This window comes from Rhinolophus hipposideros (genome assembly GCF_964194185.1).
Source record: "Rhinolophus hipposideros genome assembly, chromosome: 6".
Classification (NCBI taxonomy): domain Eukaryota; kingdom Metazoa; phylum Chordata; class Mammalia; order Chiroptera; family Rhinolophidae; genus Rhinolophus; species Rhinolophus hipposideros.
Genome location: NC_138052.1, coordinates 21671303 through 21690986, shown reverse-complemented (window position 1 = coordinate 21690986; position 19684 = coordinate 21671303). Strand labels below are relative to the sequence as shown.

The following is a 19684-nucleotide window of genomic DNA, read 5'->3' as shown; positions in this document are numbered from 1 at the left end:
TGGAAAAACATCATAGGGCCTTATAAAAGATTCATTAACAATATTTTTAAACTTTTCTGGCTTTACTGAAGTATATTGATGAATAAAATTATAAAATATTTAAAATATGCAATGTGAAGATTTAACATATGTGTATGTTGTGAAAGGATTCCTCCCATAGAGTTAATTAACACATCCATCACCTCACATATTTACCTTTTTTCTCTGTGTGAGAACATTTAAGTTCTACTCTCAGCAAATTTCAATTATGCAATGTCGTATCATCAACTACAGTCACCACGTTAAACATTAAATCCTCAAAACTTATCCATCATTTAACTGAAAGTTCAATTTATCAATCTCTCCCGATTTCCTCCATTCCGAGGCCTGGGCAATCAATTTTGCACTCTGTTTCTATGACTTTGCCTTTTTTAAAAAATTCCACAGGTAAGTGATAACCATGCAGTATTTGTCTTTCCCTCTCTGGCTTATTTCACTTTACACAATGCCCTCCAGTTTCATCCATACTATTGAAAATGGCAGGATTTCCTTTTCTCTTGGATGAATAATATTCCACTGCATGTGTGTATCACATTTTCTTTATCCATTCATTTATTGAAAGACACTTAAGATGTTTCCATATCTTGTAAATTATGCTGCAATAAACATGGAAGAGCAGATATCTCTTCCAGGTAATGGTTTTGTTTCATTTGGATATATACGCGTACTCGGAGTAGGGTTATTGAGACATATGTTAATGCTATTTTTAATTTCTTGAGGAAACTTCATACTGTTTCCATAGTGACTGTACCCGTTCACATTATCATCAACAGTGCACATGGCTTCTCCATTCTTACCCAGTATTTGTTATCTCTTTTTGATAATAGACGTTTTATCAGTTGTGAGGTGAAATCTCACTGGTTTTATTTGCATTTCCCTGATGGTTGGTGATGTTGAACACTTTTTCATGTACCTGTTGGTCTTTCGTATGTCTTCACTGGGAGAAAAAAAAAAAGTCTATCCAGGTCCTTGGCCTATTCTTGGTTAGGTTATCTGTTTTTTGCTATTGAGTAATATGAGTTTTTGTGTATTTTAGAAATTAACCTCCAATAGTATGTGTTTTCAAGCATTTCCTCTTATTTAGTAGGTTAGGTTCCCCTTTTTTATAGTTTTGATGGTTTCCTTTATTGTGCAGAACCTTTTTAGTTTGAACTAGTCCCACTTGTTTAATTTGCTTTACTGCCTTTGCTTTTGGTTTCAAATCCCAAAAATCATTGTCGAAACCCATGTCAAGGAATTCAACCATTGTTTTCTTTTAGGAGTTTTATGGTTTCGGATCTCACATTCTAGTCTTTAATCCATTTTGAGTTGATTTTTGTCTGTAATATAAGATAGAGTTCAAGTTTCATTCTTTTTCATGTGGCCATTCAATTTTACCAACAAGTATAAAAGAGACTAACCCTTCCCCATTATTTTCTTGGTTCATTTGTTTTAAATCAGTTGACCATATGTATGTGTAGACTTTTTTTTTGTGCTCTCCCTTCTGTTCTGTTAATCTGTGTGCCTGTTTTTATGCCCCTACTATACTGTTTTGATTGCTCTAGTTTTGAAATAGATTTTAAAATCCAAAACTATGATTCATCTAGCTTGTTCTTTCTCAAAATCAGTTTGGTTATTCAAAGAATCTTGTGTGTTTTCATAAAAAAAAATTAGCATTGTTTGCTCTATTCCTCTGAAAAATAACATTGAGATTTGTATAAGGATTGCTTTAAATCTATAGATTGCTTTGGGTAATATGGACATGTTAACAATATTAATTCTTCCAATCCAAGAGCACCAAATATCTTTCTCTTTTTAATTAAATTTTTGAGGTAAATTTGGTTAATAAATGTAAATTTCAGGAGTACAACATTGTAATTTGATATCTGTATACTCTATTGCGTACTACCACCAAAAGTCTAGATTTCTTTTGTTACCATATATTTAATCCTCTTTACCAAATTTGCTTTCCCCCCATTACATTTCACTTCTGGTAACCATCATTTTGTTGTCTGTATCTATGATTTTGTTTTTGTTTTGTTAGTTCATTTGTTACATTTTTGTTTATGTTCCACATATGAGTGAAACCATACATTTTTCTTTTGTGTCCTTTTCCATCTGAATTATTTCACATGGCATAATACCTCAAGGTCCATTCATGTTGTTGTAAAAGGCAGTATTTATTTTTTATGGCCAAGTAGTATTCCATTGTGTATATATATAGATATCTATATCTATATCTATCTATCTATCTATCTATCTATCTATCTATCTATCTATCTATCTATATATATATATATATATATTGCATCTTTGAATATCTTTCCATTTGTTTGTGCCTTCTTCAATTTCTTATAGTTTTCTGTATACAGATCTTTCACCTCTTTGATTAAATTTATTCCTAAGTATGTTGTTATATTTGGTGCTATTTTAAATGAGATTGTTTTAATTTCTTTTTCTGGGTTTATTGTTAATATATAAAATATAACTGATTTTGTATATTGATTTTGAATCCTGCACGTTTACTAAATTTACTTATTAGTTCTAATAGTTTTTAGGCTGACACTTTAGTATTTATATATATATGTATGTATGTATATATATAATATGACTGATAGAGACAATTTTACTCCTTTCTCTCTGATTTTGATTACTTATTTTCTTACCTAATTGCTCTGGCTAAGACTTTCAATAATATATTAGATAAAAGTGTCAAGAGTGGACATCCTTATCTTCCTGACTTTAGAGAAAAATATTTTAACTTTTCATTGTTGAGTATGATGTTAGCTGTGGGCTTGTCATTTTTGGCTGTTGTTATGTTGAGGTATGTTACCTGTATGTAAAATTAGTTGTGAGATTTTATCATGAATGGATGTTGAATTTTGCCAAATACTTCTGTGAGTATTGAGATGATCATATGATTTTTGTCCTTCATTTTTTTAATATGGTGTCTTATATCGACTGATTTGCAGATGTTGAACCAGCCTTGCATCCTGAAATGAACACCACTTTATCATACCATATGATCTTTTTAATGTATTGTTACTTTTGGTTTGCTAATATCTTGTTGAGAAATGTTGCATTTGTGTTTATCAAAAATTCCCTTCTCTTATACTGGCCTTGTTTTTTTTTGTACCTAGTATTGCTGCAATAAAAATATAAGTGTGGAAGTATTTCCTCCTCTTCCATTTTTTTTGGAAGTTAGAAGAGTATTGGTATTAATTCTTCTTTAAGGATTTGGTAGCATTCACTTGTAAAAGCATCTTGTCCTGGATTTTCTTTGTTATTTTGTTTTTGATTAGTGATTCAATTTCTTTTCTTTTTATAGGTCTGTTCAGATTTTCTATTTCTTCATGATTCAGATGCGGTAGGTTGTATGTTTCTAAGAATTTATCCATTTCTTCTAAGTTGTTGGTGTACAATTGTTCAGCAAGTCACTTGATCCTTTGTATTTCTATGGTGTTGATTGTGATGTCTTTTCTTTCATTTACAATTTGATGTGAGTCCTCTGTCTTTTTTTTTCTTGCTAAGTCTAGTTAAATATTTGTTTATTTTGTTTATCTTTTCAAGCACCAGCTCTTTGTTTTATTGATCTTTTCTATTATCTTCTTTGTTTCTATTTCATTTATTTTCACTCTATCTTTATTATTTCCTTCCTTGTAATAACTTTGGGCTTACCTTATTTTTTTCTAGTTCCTTAAAGTATGAAGTTGTTTATTAGAGATCTTTTTTTTTTTTCTTCTTAATGCAGACATTTATTCCTATAAACTTATTTCTTAGAACTGCTTTTACTGCAACCCATAAGTTTGGTATGTTATGTTTTCATTTTTCTCAAGCTATTTTTAATTTTCCTATTGATTTTTTCTTTGACTATTGGCTACTCAAAGGGATGATGTTTAATCTCCACATAATTGTTAGTTTTCCAGTTTTTTTTCTGTAATTGATTTCTATTTTCCTACCATTGTATTTAGAAAAGATGTTTGATGTTATTTCAATCTTGTGAAATTTATTAAGGTTTAACTTCGGGGTCTAAATATAATTTATCCTGGAGAATGTTCTATGTACACTTCAGCAGAATATATGTTTTGCTGATGTTCAATGAAATGTTAACTGTGTATCTGGTAGATTCATTTGATCTAATGTATAGTATAAGTACATAGTTTTCTTATTGATTTTCCCTCTGGGTGACCTATCCAATTTTGAAAGTGGGGCATTGAGTCCCATGTTAGTATTATACTGATACCATGTTTTGCTTCAGAAATGTTAATATATACTTTATGCATTCATGTTCTCTTATGTAACATGCATAGATGTTTACAGATGTTGTACCCTCTTGATGTATTGACTCCTTTATCATCATATAATGACCTCCTTTGTTTCTTATTACAGTCTATGGCTTAAAATCTATTTTGTCTGATGTAAATAAAGCTACCCCTGATTTCTTTTGGTTTCCATTTGAATGGAATATCTTTTTCTGTCCCTTCACATTTAGGCTATATGTGTCCTTAAATCTGAAGTTAGTAACTTGTAGACAGCATATGATTGGGCCTTGCTTTTTAACCATTTAGCCAAGTTATGTCTTTTGATTCCAATATTTAATCTACTTACATTGAAAGTAATTAACAGATGTGGACTTATTGCCATTTTTAAATTGCCTTATGCTCATTTTATAGTTCCTTTCTTCCTCTCTTGCTCTCAATTTATTATTTAATGATTTTCTATAGCAGTATGCTTAGAGTCCTCTCTTTCTCCTTTGGTATCTACCATATAGGTTTTTACTCTAAGGTTACCATGAGGCTTACATAAAACATCTTAAAGTCACAACCATCTATTTTAAGCTGATAACAATTTAACTTCAAATGCATACAAAAGCTCTAATTTTTTTACCACTTTCTGATGCCACATGTTTTTTTAAATTGTGTAATCATTATGAAATGATTTTAGTTATTGTTATTTTACTAGTTTTGTTTTTAATCTTCATACTAGAGTTATAGTGATTTACCCACTGCCATTACAATTCAGAATACTCTGAATTTAGCTATATAATTACCTTTAGTAATGAGTTTTATACTTTCATGTGTTTTTCTGTTGTTAATTAACAATTTCTTATTTCACCTTTAAAAAGTCACTTTAACATTTTTGGTAAAACTGGTATAATGGTGATGAACTCTTTCAGCTTTTGTTTGTAAAACTATGTCTCCATCAATTCCGAAGGACAAGTTTACCAAGCCAAGTAGAGTATTCTTGGTTGGAGTTTTTGGTCTTTTTTTTTTCTTTTCTTTTTCCAGCACTTGGAATATATATCCACACCCCTTTCTGGTCTGCAAAGTTTCTGCTGAAAAATCTGCAGATTAGTCTTATGAGAGTTTCCTTGTACATGAAATGTTGCTTTTCTTTTGCTGCTTTTATGACTCTCTCCTGGTCTTTAAGTTTTGATGATTTACTTTTAACATTTCTTGGTATGTATATCTTTGGTTTCATTTTATTAGGAAATGTCTGGGTTTCCCGGATCTGGATAGCTGTTTCTTTCCCAGGGTTAGAAAGTTACCAGTCCTTATTCTTTTGAATAACTTTTCTGGCCCTTTCTCTCTCTCTTTTCCCTTTCTGGGCCCCTCTAAGTGTACAGTGTCCCATTTGTCCCTTAAGCTACTTCATTTGTTTTTTATTCCTTTTTTCTTTTCACTCCTCTTATTGGACAAATTCCTCTCCTTACTTGAGTTCAGTATTCTTTCTTCCATTTGATCTAGCCTACTGTTGAAATGCTTTATTGCATTTTTTAGTTTTCGTAAGCTCTATTATTTTTGTTTGACACCTTTCTATACTGTAATTTTTGTTGTTATTGTTAAAATTGTCTGTTTTTCCATGCATTGCTCTCCTGACCTTAGTGAGCATCTTTATGACCATTATTTTGAACTCTCTATCAATTAAATCAGTTATCTCCATTTTATTAAGGTCTATTTCTGGAAATATATTTTGTTCTGTTGTTTGGAACACATTTTTTTGTTTCCTTATGTTCCTTGACTCTGTGTTGATTTCTCTGATGCATTAGATAAAATACCCACCTCTACCAGTCTTGAAGGAGTGGTCTTGTGTAAGAGATGTAGCTCATCAATCACCACAGCTCAAGATCCTGATTGTCTCACAAACCTTTGTGATTGTCCAAGCCACCACTGTTGTTTTTAATGGACCCCAGTTCTTGATGTGTCAAGACCAGTCCATGTTCCAAAGGGAATGGTTGCAGTCAGCTCCTAGATGTAGGCTGATTAAAAGCTAAACCTTCAAGCAGCATCTGTAAAAGTGTGTTTTTAAGTCTCTTTTAGAAGGAACCTGGGAAATGGGCATTTTTGCTCACTCTCTCAGCTCTGAGCCTTGGTGTATAGCCATCATGGTTACTTCTTCTCCTTCTCCTTCTTCTTTTTCTTCATTTTCTTCTTCTTCTTTTTCTCCTTCTCCTCCTCTTTCTCCTTCTCCTTCTCCTTCTTTTTTCCCCTACAGTCCTGTGGGACTCATGAATGCAAGCCACTTTGCTATCAGAGCCAGGTGATCTGGGTGAGGGTACCTCACACATCAGCCACAAAAACTGGAACAACAAATGTGTGTACAAACTCCTTTTAGGGAGACACTGGTAACTTGGTTTTATTGTGAGGAAGGCTGGAGAGATGAGGTGGAGGAAATGTCTGCTAGTTTCTCCAGTCTCTGAGGAGGATCACAGCCAACCCCTAGATGCCTGCTAAAATTGGAAGCCAGACTCTCAAGCAGCTGTTTATGAAGTAAGTAGATGGATCACTTTCATGGAAAGATGGAAAATAGGCGTTTATATCTATTCTGTCTGTGCTGAGCCCTGGAAAGACAGCCATGCACTCACCATATAGAACTGCTTCTTTGTTTGCTATAGTCTTATAGGTTTTGTCATGTTTGCTTTCAGAGCTAAGAGTTTTATGGGCCTATCCCTTGGATAGGAGTCTTAAAAGTTGGGATGTTTTATGTGCAGTCCAAATTCTTTACTCCTCGGGGATATGCTGGGCATTGGTGGTTCCCTCCTGATTGTATAGTGCTATGTTGGGTGTGGAGTTTATGGTGAGACTGTGTCTCAGCAGTTCCTACCTGTGTTGATGTGACATTTTCTCAGTCACTTGATATGTAGGAGTTGCTCAGCCAATTTCTAGATTTCTTTCAGAGAGAATCGCTCCATACTTAGCTGTCCACATGAGTCCCCATGAGGAGGGAAGTCCACATGAGGAGTCCACATGAGGAGGGAAGTTTAGGAGTCTCTTCTGTTGCCATCTTTGTCAGCTCCTCTCTCATTGATAAAATAAGGTCTATTAGAATTAAAGAAATGTTGAACCCTGTGTGCAGAGAGTAATTAAACTCTTTAGAATTTCTAAAAAGAAATGGGACTAAGTTTTAAAAATCATCACATCATATTATTAACAGAAATCAAGGAACTAGAGACTCTAAGAAGATTACGAGGTGTTGCAATGAAACGAAGGTGGTTGAGATGCAGTTAGGCACAAATAAATAGCTAGAATAGATGATAAAAGATTGCAGAGAAATTAAATAAGCAGAGTTTAAAAATCTGGCCTAAACACAGTAAGAGCAGAATGAGACCATAGAAAGTGGAAAGTGATGCCATGAGACAGGCAATCCAAATGTTCTTTTAAAAACATAGTAGATTTCAATCAAAAGATAAAACAGTGGAATAATAGCAAATATAAAAGTTAAAAAAGTCACTTAGACCAATGGATATTTGGCTGGTCTAAAGAAGAGAAGAAAATAAATGGTTTAGAAACAATCAACAAATATAAACTCAAATGCTAGAAATAACCAAGACATTTTCCTTTCCAAAGCCTCTTTTAAGCTAAATCTGTTATTCTATAATAGGTCTTGCCAAACACAATTCTTCAGAAAGAGATTAAATCTGAGGTCTCTAAACAAAGCTTTGCTGTTCTCTCTGCTCCTAAAGTTTCTGCCATAGGTTTTTAGGCATGACTTGGGTCTACCCACATATTTATGCTTTAGTAAAACACTTTTGATTTTGTCTTTATCCAAATTTATATCCCTCATACCCTCACCTGGATCATCTTGAACCTCTCTGACTAAATGTTTAAAATAATTCCCTTTGGCCAGCTTCAGCATTAACACACTTATAAACTGTGTTAAGCCTATAGATGTGTTCTAGCTGATGATCATTATTGACTTTAGTCTGCAGCATAGATTGTAGGGGCTTGGTGCTCTCACTGGGAAAACTCCTGGCATACTCGGTGTTATACCACTCATTTCTTTCAACCATCTCCAAGACACACTTTTGTCATAATATCTTATACACTGAACACAGCACTTATTACATTTTAATGTGCTTATAAATCACCTGGAAAATCTTCTCAGAATGTTGATTCTGATACAATAAGTTTGAGGTGAGCCCTGAGATTGTACCTTTCTAACAACCTCTTACGTGATACAAATGATGCTATTCTATGAACCACATTTATAATAGCAAGATACCAGAGCAACTAGATTAATGATTCTGAACCAAAGTTGTATATTAGAATTTTCTTGGGAGCTTTTATAACCATCTATGTGCAATCCCTATCCTAGACTAATAGAATTATAATTTCTATGGGTGGGACCCAGGTATTGATATTGTAAAAAACTGGGCAGGCTATTCTAATGTTCATTTAAGAATGAGAACTTCTTCTGGGTTAGCTTAACCTGTCTAAATCTTGCATCTGAATATACACACACACACACACACACACACGTATATATATATGAATATACATGAATATACATGAATATATATGTGTATATATATATACACACAATATATATATACACACATATATATATATACACTATATATGTGTGTGCGTATATATATATATATATATATATATATATATATATATATGCACACACAAAACAAGCTGAAAATTCCTTGCTGCTTTATTCATCAATTTAGCCCTGGTACATAGCACAGTGTGTCTGTCACATAGAAAACTCTCAAATTATAGTTGTGGAAATGGTCACAAATTCCTAAGAACATGCCTGTGACTTATATAAACCAGAGTTTTTCTTTGATCAATTTGAGTGAAAAAGAGAGACTATTTATTAATAAATCCTTTCAAAATTAATTCAGTGCTTATTCTCTGTCAGGAATTTGAAGGATACCAGGAGCCTGTCCTAAGGAAAGTTGAAGACTGGTGAATTAAGCATTGATTTGTCTTATTGGCTCATATTCAGACTAAGATTTTAGAGTCATTTGGCAGTTTTCAGTAGCATAAGCATAATTTTAAGACAATAAAATAGACAACTAGCAAAGAAGACATTCTTCAAGTAAAGGCTATCAAATGAGCCAACTGTCAAATTATGTAAATTTGAAAGTATAACAACTTCGGTAAAGGTCCTTTAATTGGATGACTTGTGTAGGAAATAAATGAAGTGTCATTTAAAAGTCCTCTTCAATAGCCAGGTTTCAAGGAACAGAAACCGTAACTTAAAAGGCTCAAAGTAGAATAAAAATCAATAAATTGTAGCACATATTTGCATACATTAAAGATAATATGTATATTTTTAATATACTACACATAAGTATGGTTTCCTTTGCTAAAAGAAAAATTTATTTTATCTGCTAGCAGTAGCATCGGAAAAAACAACACTTTTCAATTTTAACTCATGGAAATACATACAATATTAATAGTCTTTATACCTAGATATTAAGTTTATACATAGTATTTCCATTCTTGTTTACCTTTTTTAATATCCTCCAAGTCTTCTCAGGTTACTGCTTATTTGTAATTAAGACATTATTAAACTAATATATTTAATATCATCTTTATTTTATTATTAGCAGCAATACAAAGGACTACTTTTCCCAACTATTTTTACCATCCCTCTCACATGCTTCTACTTTCCTGCCTCTTGTTACAAAACTTACCTGTTTCACTGACGTTGAGTTTGTAATAGTTACCCGTTTTTGGATGATCGGTGTGCTTTAGCATTTGGATGGAAGTTTCATGTGATTGCATGCCTTAGCCAGAGCTTATTGTCCCTGCTTTTTGTATGAAGTGAAGGCATATCCTAGAGAGGTCCTGCTTTTTTGTCTGGACCCTGGAATGAGAAGGAGTGAGAAGCAGACACCCAGTTTACCTGCAGCCCAACAGAACCAAACCAGAGAGACCAGTGCTATCACTTAACATGAGTAAGAAATAAATCTTTGGTGTTTATGTCACTGCTTTATTACCATTCTTTCTTCTCAAAGCAAACACTAAGAGGGAAGGTAAATAGGTATTGATAGAAACAATCACATTAATAACAGATCATTCAACTTCTTTAACGATTCTGATGATAGCTTTAGATAAAGGAGTTGTTAGAATTTGGAAGACAAATTAGGGAGACACTACAGGAAGAAAATATGGAGAAGTAGTATTGAGTAGGAGCTTTAATTGGTATGAAACACCTTAAATCAATATTCTAATAAAATGGGACAGAGATGCAAATGTGATAATAATGGAACTATACAAACACTAGAAGAAAATATGGGTGACTCCTTTTATAAGTTCGGTATAGGGAAATACTTTCTATGACTCAAAATGAAAAAGCAATAAAAGATAAATTTGACATAAAAATGAAGAAAATTTGTGGTTTGTCTAATAAAACCATACCTTAAGTGAAGTCCACAGGCAAATCACACACTAGAAGAAATTATATGAGTATATATCAAAGATAGAGAACTAATATCCCTAATATATAAAGGAGTCTGAGGGAATATAACTGGCCTCTTTTGAAAAATGGTCAAAAGACATAAACAGAGAGTTCACAGAAAAATAAGTGTTGCTTAAATATGCGAAACAATGTTGAAATGCATTCATAATGAAGAGAATAATAAAAAAATCTTTCTCACTTATGTAATTGACATAAAATGAAAAGTTTGACTATGCTCTGTAGCAAAACTATGAAGAGACATAAATTACATCCATTGTTGGGGAATGCAAAATGGCATGACTCCTGGGAGGGGGACGTTGGCAATATCGAATGGAACTACAAATACATCTACGATTGGACTCAGTAACCCCTCTTCTAGGATTATATCTTAAAGGTATACCTCAGACAGCACGAAAACCAATATGCTCAAGATACTCATTGCAGCATGATTATGCCAATGAAATATTAGAAATAGCCTGCATAATCATACAAAGGAGACCAGATGAATAAGACACAGGGCATTCTCACAGCAGAGGGCTGTGCAGAATCAGTAATGGAATGAGGTAAGGCTCTGATTTCCTGGATACGTGAAAAGGAAAAAATAAAACAAATTATTTTACATTTTCTTAAAGAAAGAGGTTGTTTTTTTTTTTTTTTGAGATAGGGTAAATGCAAGAAGGATAAAATAGAAACTAATAAAAATAGATAGCTACGAAGTGCAGGCCTTTTCTGATCATATCTTGTTTAATACAGATTTGACTTTTCCACTATGTTAATATTTGCCATATGAAAAATTGTTAAATTGACATTGATTAGGGAAATGCCTTAAAATTGAATAGAAACAGAAACTGATGTACCTAAAGCCTCTTCTCTGACTCCAGCTTCTCTTCTTACCAGTGTCTTGCAACTGTGTCTAAGGTAGAGGAGTCCTCCAGCCTGGGTGCCTGAGTGAATCTGATAGGCAGAGCCCTCTGACCACTTACATTTGACATGTCGAATGAATGAGAAATAAGCTGGTGTTTAATTCAGTAACATTGATATTTGGTTTCCACAGCATAATTTAGCCTAAACTGATGAATGAAACAAAATATGAAGAGAATGTGAAGCCATGGGATTTTAAAGACAGATTATTATCAACCTCCAAATCTTTACTACCTCTTCTAGTAGTACACAAGACAATACTTGTGGGCACCACTCTAAAAGTATTATCATAAACCTATATGCATTTCTATACATTATGATTGAAAGAGTTGTATTGTGGATGAGCAAAGATACAATAAGGCACCAATCAGACTGAGACTCGAAACAATCAGAATATCTGAGATGATAATAGAGACTCTGGGGATTGCAGCCATTTGTTCCAGAAACCAGGATAACTAAGGAGTATTTCCACTCTTTACTGCCATGCATAATAGGAAAGTATCCCCTTGGGGAATCAAGAGCTTGCTGGGAAATAACTAGAGAAACAGAATAAGAGATACAAAGAATTGGGCAGGATGCTCAAATAAAAGGAATATTAAGAGATGACCTAAATGTAAAAAGAAAAGGGAAGAAGCAAATACGAAAAGCTGGGGATAAATATAACAGGTGGTATAATTTTTTTCTGACAATTGTCTTTATTTTTTAAGTTTTGGATATTAAATTGCATGCACTAAATCCAAGTTATGATATTCTATTTCAGAATTACATCTCCAGTATTATGACCATTAAATTGTTATGATAATTTTACCTACAAATAAATCATAAGGAACTAGGAATTCTTACTAAGTTAGTCCAACTGGTCAGCAGCTAGTAAAAACACATTTAGTCGATGTTAAATATTACAGCACATCAAAAATGGCTAATCCTTCGTAACTGGTCCATGTATAGCTTATGGTGCAAATTTTAAAGTCAAGTAAATATATTTTCAGCAGGAGTTCATGTGTTATGACTTGTCAGGGCTGTAAATAATTTGTAGGTCATTTATGTATTTCTAGCATCCATGTAACTTTTGCTTATAAATCTATTTATTAACCCTTATAAATAATTGATGGCCATATCTTAAAATGAATCATTCCTAAAATTGTTTAACTGTCGGGGATTTTTCTTTAGTAATCCCATTCCTCTTTTTCTTTTCATATCTCAATCATTGTAACTAGAAGAACCTTGCAGTGTGCCTTTTTCTTCTCATTCCCCAGTCTAAGTGTCTGAGTCATTATTCAACTTTATGGTGAGAAGCTATGAAATCATGTCATTAATTCTCCTTCTGGCACCGTCAAGGAGTAATTGGTTTTCTTCCCAACCCCCCATCCATGGCAACTATACAACAAGTTTCTCTCTCTCTCTCTCTCTCTCCCTCTTTCCCTCTCTCCCTCTCTCCCTCTCTCCCTCTCTCCCTCTCTCTCTCTGTCTTCTTCTTCTTCTTTTGTTTTTAAATTCACTAGTTAGATAACATACCAAATTCTTTCCATCCCTAATATCAGGGATCTGAATAGCTAATTTTATTATATTACTAAGATGGCTTTTCATCACAGTAACTCTTATTCTGTGTCAACATGGAAATCTTAGAATGGAGAGGAGAAATTAGATGTAGGAAAGAAGACAAAGGTAATACAAGAAAAGCAAAAAAAGGAAAATGCATGACAGGCCCTTGAAAATATTGTGAAGATAAAGATTTGTATTAGGCATTTGCTTCTGCCCTATTTTGCAACATTTTTCCTATTGAAACCCAAATCCTCTCACCTTTGCCCCATCTACCAGGAACTCCATTAGTGATAGAGTAATGTATTCTATTTTGTAATATATTTTATTTTCATTCATTACGCTATTCATATATTCATTCAACACTATTTCTTACTTTTTATCCTTAGTTATTTATTCATGTTCACATATTCCTTCATTTGTTTCTCAAAGTATCAAGGTCTACTATAACAAGAAATACAAATTAAAATAAAATAAAACAAATGGGTAAGCCAATCTGAACAAACAAAACTTTATGGGGTAAAAATAAAATGAAGTTGAGTGAGCCATAGATCCTTCCATTTTTATCTCTATGTGTATTCCAAATGTATTCAATTTAATGGCTCAATAGAGCAGAGAAGATTGTTCATAAATCAAATTGGATATCAAGGGAATTATCCACACAAACATCCCATGAATCAAATACAAAAGGAAACTCGTCCACACTGAGGGTGCTCTTTGTCAGTGGAACATAGATAAATGCTTCTCTGTGTAGGTGCACTGGGAATTTCTCCATAGAATCAAACCATTTTCCTAGGATAGATCTATTTGTAGGGGCTGAAAAATAATTGTGTTAGTGCAATTAAAGTGTGATCACCCTCCATAAATTACATTCTACATTATGCAGTATTTGAATTAGCTGCTATTTGAAGGTAAAAGTTTACACTGGGTGAGAGGTCAGACACAGGTAAACATGGTTAACTAAATCAGAAGGGAATCTCAAACGACATGCCTGAGAAATAAGAAAAGCAGTGCAAAGATTTATTGAGAAAAGTGTTCAGTTGATAAAAGATAACATTTATTTGTAATTTGAGGATTTGACCCAAATGACACTCTTTAGCTCAGCTTGTATGAATCCAATTAGTTTTATAAATTTATTATTTGTCCTGATAATATTTGTAAAAGGATTTCATTATAGTACTAGAAATGAGATTTGTTTTAAAACAAATGTGAATTATTTTCTTAATTATGCTATTTTGCTTTCTCCATACAATTATGGATATCTCATTTTCATATAGCAGGCTTATGGATGATAATCCTGGTAAAGATTTTTTAACATAATAAAAATTCACCCTTTCTACTTGAGGCAAATTTTTGGAAGCATACTGACTTAATGATTCTATTTTAAGCATGTAGCTTGTTCACCGCCCACTCCCTACTGATTTTAATAACAAAAGCCAAAATATTTATTGAGAATTCCTATGTTACAAGTAACGTGCTATTTGCATGAATTCTCATTTTAAACTCCACAACTCAGTAAAGTACATTCTATTACATTTACCATTTTGGAAATGAGAAAACAGAACTGAGTAATTATAAATGATTTGTCTATGGAAAGACAGTAAAATAAGGAGCTGGAATAAATACATACACTTTGATTAAAAAATTTACTTACTCTTTTCTTTTTTTAAAATTAAAGTTTACTGGGGTGACAATTGTTAGTAAAGTTACATAGATTCTAGGTGTACAGTTCTATATTACATCATCTATAAATCACATTGTGTGTTCACCATCCAGAGACAGTTCACCTTCCATCACCATATATTTGATCCCCCTTACCCTCATCTACCACTCCCCTCCCCCTTACCCTCTGGTAACCACTAAACTATTGTCTGTGTTTATGAGTTTTTCTTTCTCATTTGTTTGTCTTGTTCTTTTGTTGTTTTTGGTTTATATACCACATATCAGTGAAATCATAGGTTTCTCTGCTTTTTCTGTCTGACTTATTTCACTTAGCATTATACTCTCAAGATCCATCCATGTTGTCACAAATGCTCCTATATCATCTTTCCTTAACTCCGAATAGTATTCCATTGGGTATATATACCACAACTTCTTTATCCATTCATCTATATAAAGACATTTTGGTTGTTTCCATGTCTTGGCCACCGTAAATAAAGCTGCAATGAACATTGGAGCACACTTGTCTTAATGGATAAATATTTTCAGATTTTTTTGGGTAGATACCCAGGAGAGGGATTGCTGGGTCATATGGTAATTCTATTCGTAATTTTTTGAGGAACCTCCACACTGCCTTCCATGGCGGCTGCACCAGTCTGCATTCCCACCAACAGTGTATGAGGGTTCCTTTTTCTCCACAGCCTCTCCAACACTTGTTACTATTCATCTTGTTGATGATAGCCATTCTGACTGGGGTGAGGTGATATCTCATTGTGGTTTTTATTTGCATTTCTGTGATGAGCATTTTTTCATATGTCTATCTGCCATTTGTATGTCCTCTTTGGAGAAATATCTCATCAGGTTCTCTGCCCATTTTTCAATTGGGTTGTTTGTGTGTTTTTTTATTGTTGAGTTTCATGAGTTCCTTGTATATTTTGGATATTCGTCCCTTATCGGAGGCACTGTTTGCAAAAATCTTCTCCCATTCAGCTGGTTGCCTCTTTATTTTGTCGATGGTTTCTTTTGCTGTGCAGAAGCTTTTAAGTTTGATGTAGTCCCATTCATTTATTTTAGCTTTTACTTCCCTTGCCTTTGGAGTCAAATTTGTAAAAAGGCTCTTTGAACCCAAGGTTCATAAGTTTAGAACCTATGTTTTCTTCTATGCAGTTTATTGTTTCAGGTCTTATGCTTAGGTCTTTGATCCGTTTTGAATTAATTTTGGTACACGGTGACAGATAGCAGTCTAGTTTCATTATTTTGTATGTGGCTTTCCAATTCTGCCAGCACCAATTTTTTTTTTAATTTGACTCATTTAATAGTTAATGGAGAGACATATTTAATACGCAAAAGCAAACCGTTTACTACCTACTATGTTACTTACTTTTTATTGAAAGTATCTTGCATTCATGATGGATGTTTTGGGAGTTTTGCAACACGTTAATGTTAAAAGTTAAATTTTCTTTACATGCAAGTAGTGTATATAGTTTTCCCCACATGGGATCACTGATTATAAAAAGATGACATACCACAAGGGTTGTCTTTTTTTAATTGAAAAGCTAACTGTCTAGTTATATTTCCCCCTAAACCACAAACTGAGTAGTAACTAAGTCTCTAGACAACATATTCAAAGTTGAATTAAAAATGCAAAAACAAGTCCTCAGGTCCAATTAAGGGAGTCTTACTACATATGGGCTAACCAATACCAGTGGTGCTCCCTGACTCCAGGAAGCTGGATGACATATTAATAACCCCCAGTCAGAACATTTACCTCAAGAAGGCTTTTTCCAGCTTCCAAACTCATGAATAAAGATAATACGTTGTTAATTCTATTTCAGAAAACTTTTGCAAGTTGTTTTATTTACAATGCCAACTTTTAAAAGGTCACTAAACTAAAGTTAACTGGACAACAAACTAGGCAGAAATTGTTTTACAGAAAGAGGGAAAGCCCAAAATGGCACTTTCTATTGCGAACCCACAGTTCAGTTTTTTTCAGAGCAAAGGAAAAATAAACTTTTGATCATACTGGAAGAAACTCAGCCATAGGTTTGGAATCTGTACCCAAACTACACATGCAATGAGGGCAACATCCTGCTAATACAATTGATTTGCTGCTGCATTTGTCTACTGTTTATCTAATATTAACAATTATAAACGGAGCAGTGCAACTAGTATTTGGAACAATCCTCACAGTGTTACAGTGTCAGGCACAACTTTTCACTTCTCTTCACACCACTGGTTCTCTTTGCGTGCCTGGGCTTCCTCTTCTTCAGTAAAGTCATTTTTGATATCGAAGGTCTTGCGAATCTCCTCAGGAGTTTTCCCCTTGCTCATATTGGCGACAGTCTTGCGTGTAACATCGAGCAAATCTTTAATGTCTAAGTAGTTTGCAGCCAGAATAAGCTCAAAAAGTGTTCCTTGGTCAACTTTCAGGACTTCTTGGTCCCAAACAGGGATATCATCCGTTCGCTTTTCTTTGTTCTCATCATCTTCAGGAGGTGGAGGGTCATCCTTGTGGTGGGTGCACCACTGAATGACCTTTTTTAATATCTCTGCATTAACATTCGGTAGAGGAACTGGGTCATCATCGCCTTCATCATCCATTCCCAAATCTTCCAACATGGTCTTAGTAGTCACAGATTGTTTGGCAATTTCAACATCAACTTCAAATATCTCTCCATCAGAACTCTCTCAGCAACTTAATCGAAGGCATGATGCTCGGTCTCAACCAGACAGCGGGAGGTAGGCTGATGAGAACAGGGCAGCGCCAGCAGACACAGGAAGGAAAAAAGGTAGAGAACAAGGCCACTCCCCAGCACCATTTATTGAAGAGGCTGTCTTTTCTCCATTGCATGTTTTTGGCTTCTTTGTCAAAAATTATCTGTCCATATGTGGTTTTATTCTGGGTTCTCAATTCTATTCCATTGGTTTATGTGTCTGTTTTCCAGCCAATACCATGTTGTTTTGATTATTGTTGCCCTGTAGTATAAGCTAAAGTCAGGGAGTGTGATACCTCCTGCATTGTTCTTTTTTCTTAGGATTGCTTTCACTATTTGGGGTCTTTTGTGGTTCCATATAAATCTGATGATTTTTTTGGTTCTATTTCTTTAAAAAATGTCATTGAGATTTTTATGGGGACTGCATTTAATCTGTATATTACTTTGGGTAATATGGCCATTTTAACTATGTGGATGCTTCCAATCCATGAGCACAGAATGCCTTTCCATTTCTTTGTGTCATCTTCAATTTCTTTTAAAAATGTCTTACAGTTTTCAGCATATAGGTCTTTCACATCCTTGGTTAAGTTTATTCCTAGGTCTTTTATTCTTTTTGTTGCAATTGCAAACAAAATCTTTTTTTTTTCTTCTTTTTCTGAGATTTCATTGTCAGTATATAGGAATGCAGTGGACTTTTGTATGTTGATTTTGTAGCTGGCAGATTTACTGTATTAATTTATTGTTTCTCATAGCTTTTTGGTGGAGTCTTTAGGGTTTTGTATATATAGCATCATATCGTCTGCAAAGAGTGACAGTTTAACTTCTTCATTCCCAATTTGGATGCCTTTTATTTCTTTGTCTTGCCTAATTACTCTGGTGAGGACTTTCAACACTACGTTGAAAAGCAGAGGTGTTAGTGGACAGCCCTGTCATGTTCCTGAATATAGCGCAAAGAGCTTCAGTTTTCCATCTTTAATTATGATACTAGCTGAGGGCTTATCATATATGGACTTTATTAAGTTAAGGCATTTTCCTTCTACACCTATTTTATTAAGTGTTTTAATCATAAATAAATGTTGTATTTTGTCAAATGTTTTTTCTGCATAAATTGATATAATCATATGATTTTTTTCCTTTATTTTGTTTATGTGTTGTATCACATTGATGGATTTGCGTATGTTGAACCAGCCTTGTGCCCCTGGCATGAACCCCACTTGGTCGTGATGAATAATGTATTGAATAATATGTGATGAATAATGTAATGAATAATAATGTATCTTAATGTATTGTTACATTCAATTTGCTAGAGTTTTGTTTAGGATTTTTGCATCTGTATTCATCAGAGATTTGGTCTGTAGTTTTCTTTTTTTGTGTTGTCCTTACCAGGTTTGGTATCAGGGTAATGTTGGCTTCATAAAATGAGTTAGGGAGTATGTCTCTTTTTCGATTTTTTTGGAAGAGTTTGAGTAGGACAGATATTATATCCTCTTGGAAGGTTTGGTAGGATTCATCTAGTGAAACCATCTGGTCTGGGACTTTTGCTTTAGGGAAGGCTTTGGATGACTGATTCAATTTTGTTACTGGTGATCGGTCTGTTTAGATTTTCCAATTTTCTTGATTCAGCTTAAGAAGGCTATATGTTTCTAAGAACTTGTCCAATTGTTCTAGGTTATTGAATTTGGTGGCATATAGTCCTTCATAGTATTCTTGGATGATCCTTTGTATTTCTGTGGTGTCCATGATAACTTCCCTTCTTTCATTTCTGACTTTGTTTATTAGTGTCTTTTCTCTTTTTATCTTAGTGAGTCTAGTCAAGGGTTTGTCACTTTTATTAATCTTTTCAAAGAACCAGATCTTTGTCACATTAATTTTTTCTATTGTCTTTTTGTTCTCTATTTCATTTACTTCTGCTCTGATTTTTATTATTTCCTATTCTGCTGACCTTGGGTTTCATTTGTTCTTCATTTTCTAGTTCTTTAAGGTGTACCGTGAGGTTATTTATTTGGGATTTTTCTTGTTTCTTGAGATAGGCCTATAATGATATAAATTTCCCTCTTAAAACTGCTTTCGCTGCATCCCAAAAATTTTTTGTAGGAGGTATTTTGATTCTCATTTGTTTCTATGTATCTTTT

The 19684-nt window shown here is 33.7% G+C and overlaps 1 protein-coding gene across 1 annotated transcript; it reads right to left on the bottom strand.

Annotated features, from left to right (window-relative positions):
* Positions 1-17052: 17052 nt before the first annotated feature.
* LOC308498772 (S-phase kinase-associated protein 1-like) lies at positions 17053-17457 on the bottom strand (the record flags this gene model as incomplete). Its single annotated transcript, XM_081051404.1, has 1 exon — positions 17053-17457. One exon carries the CDS (start codon positions 17455-17457, stop codon positions 17053-17055), a length of 405 nt encoding a protein of 134 aa, XP_080907530.1.
* Positions 17458-19684: the final 2227 nt, after the last annotated feature.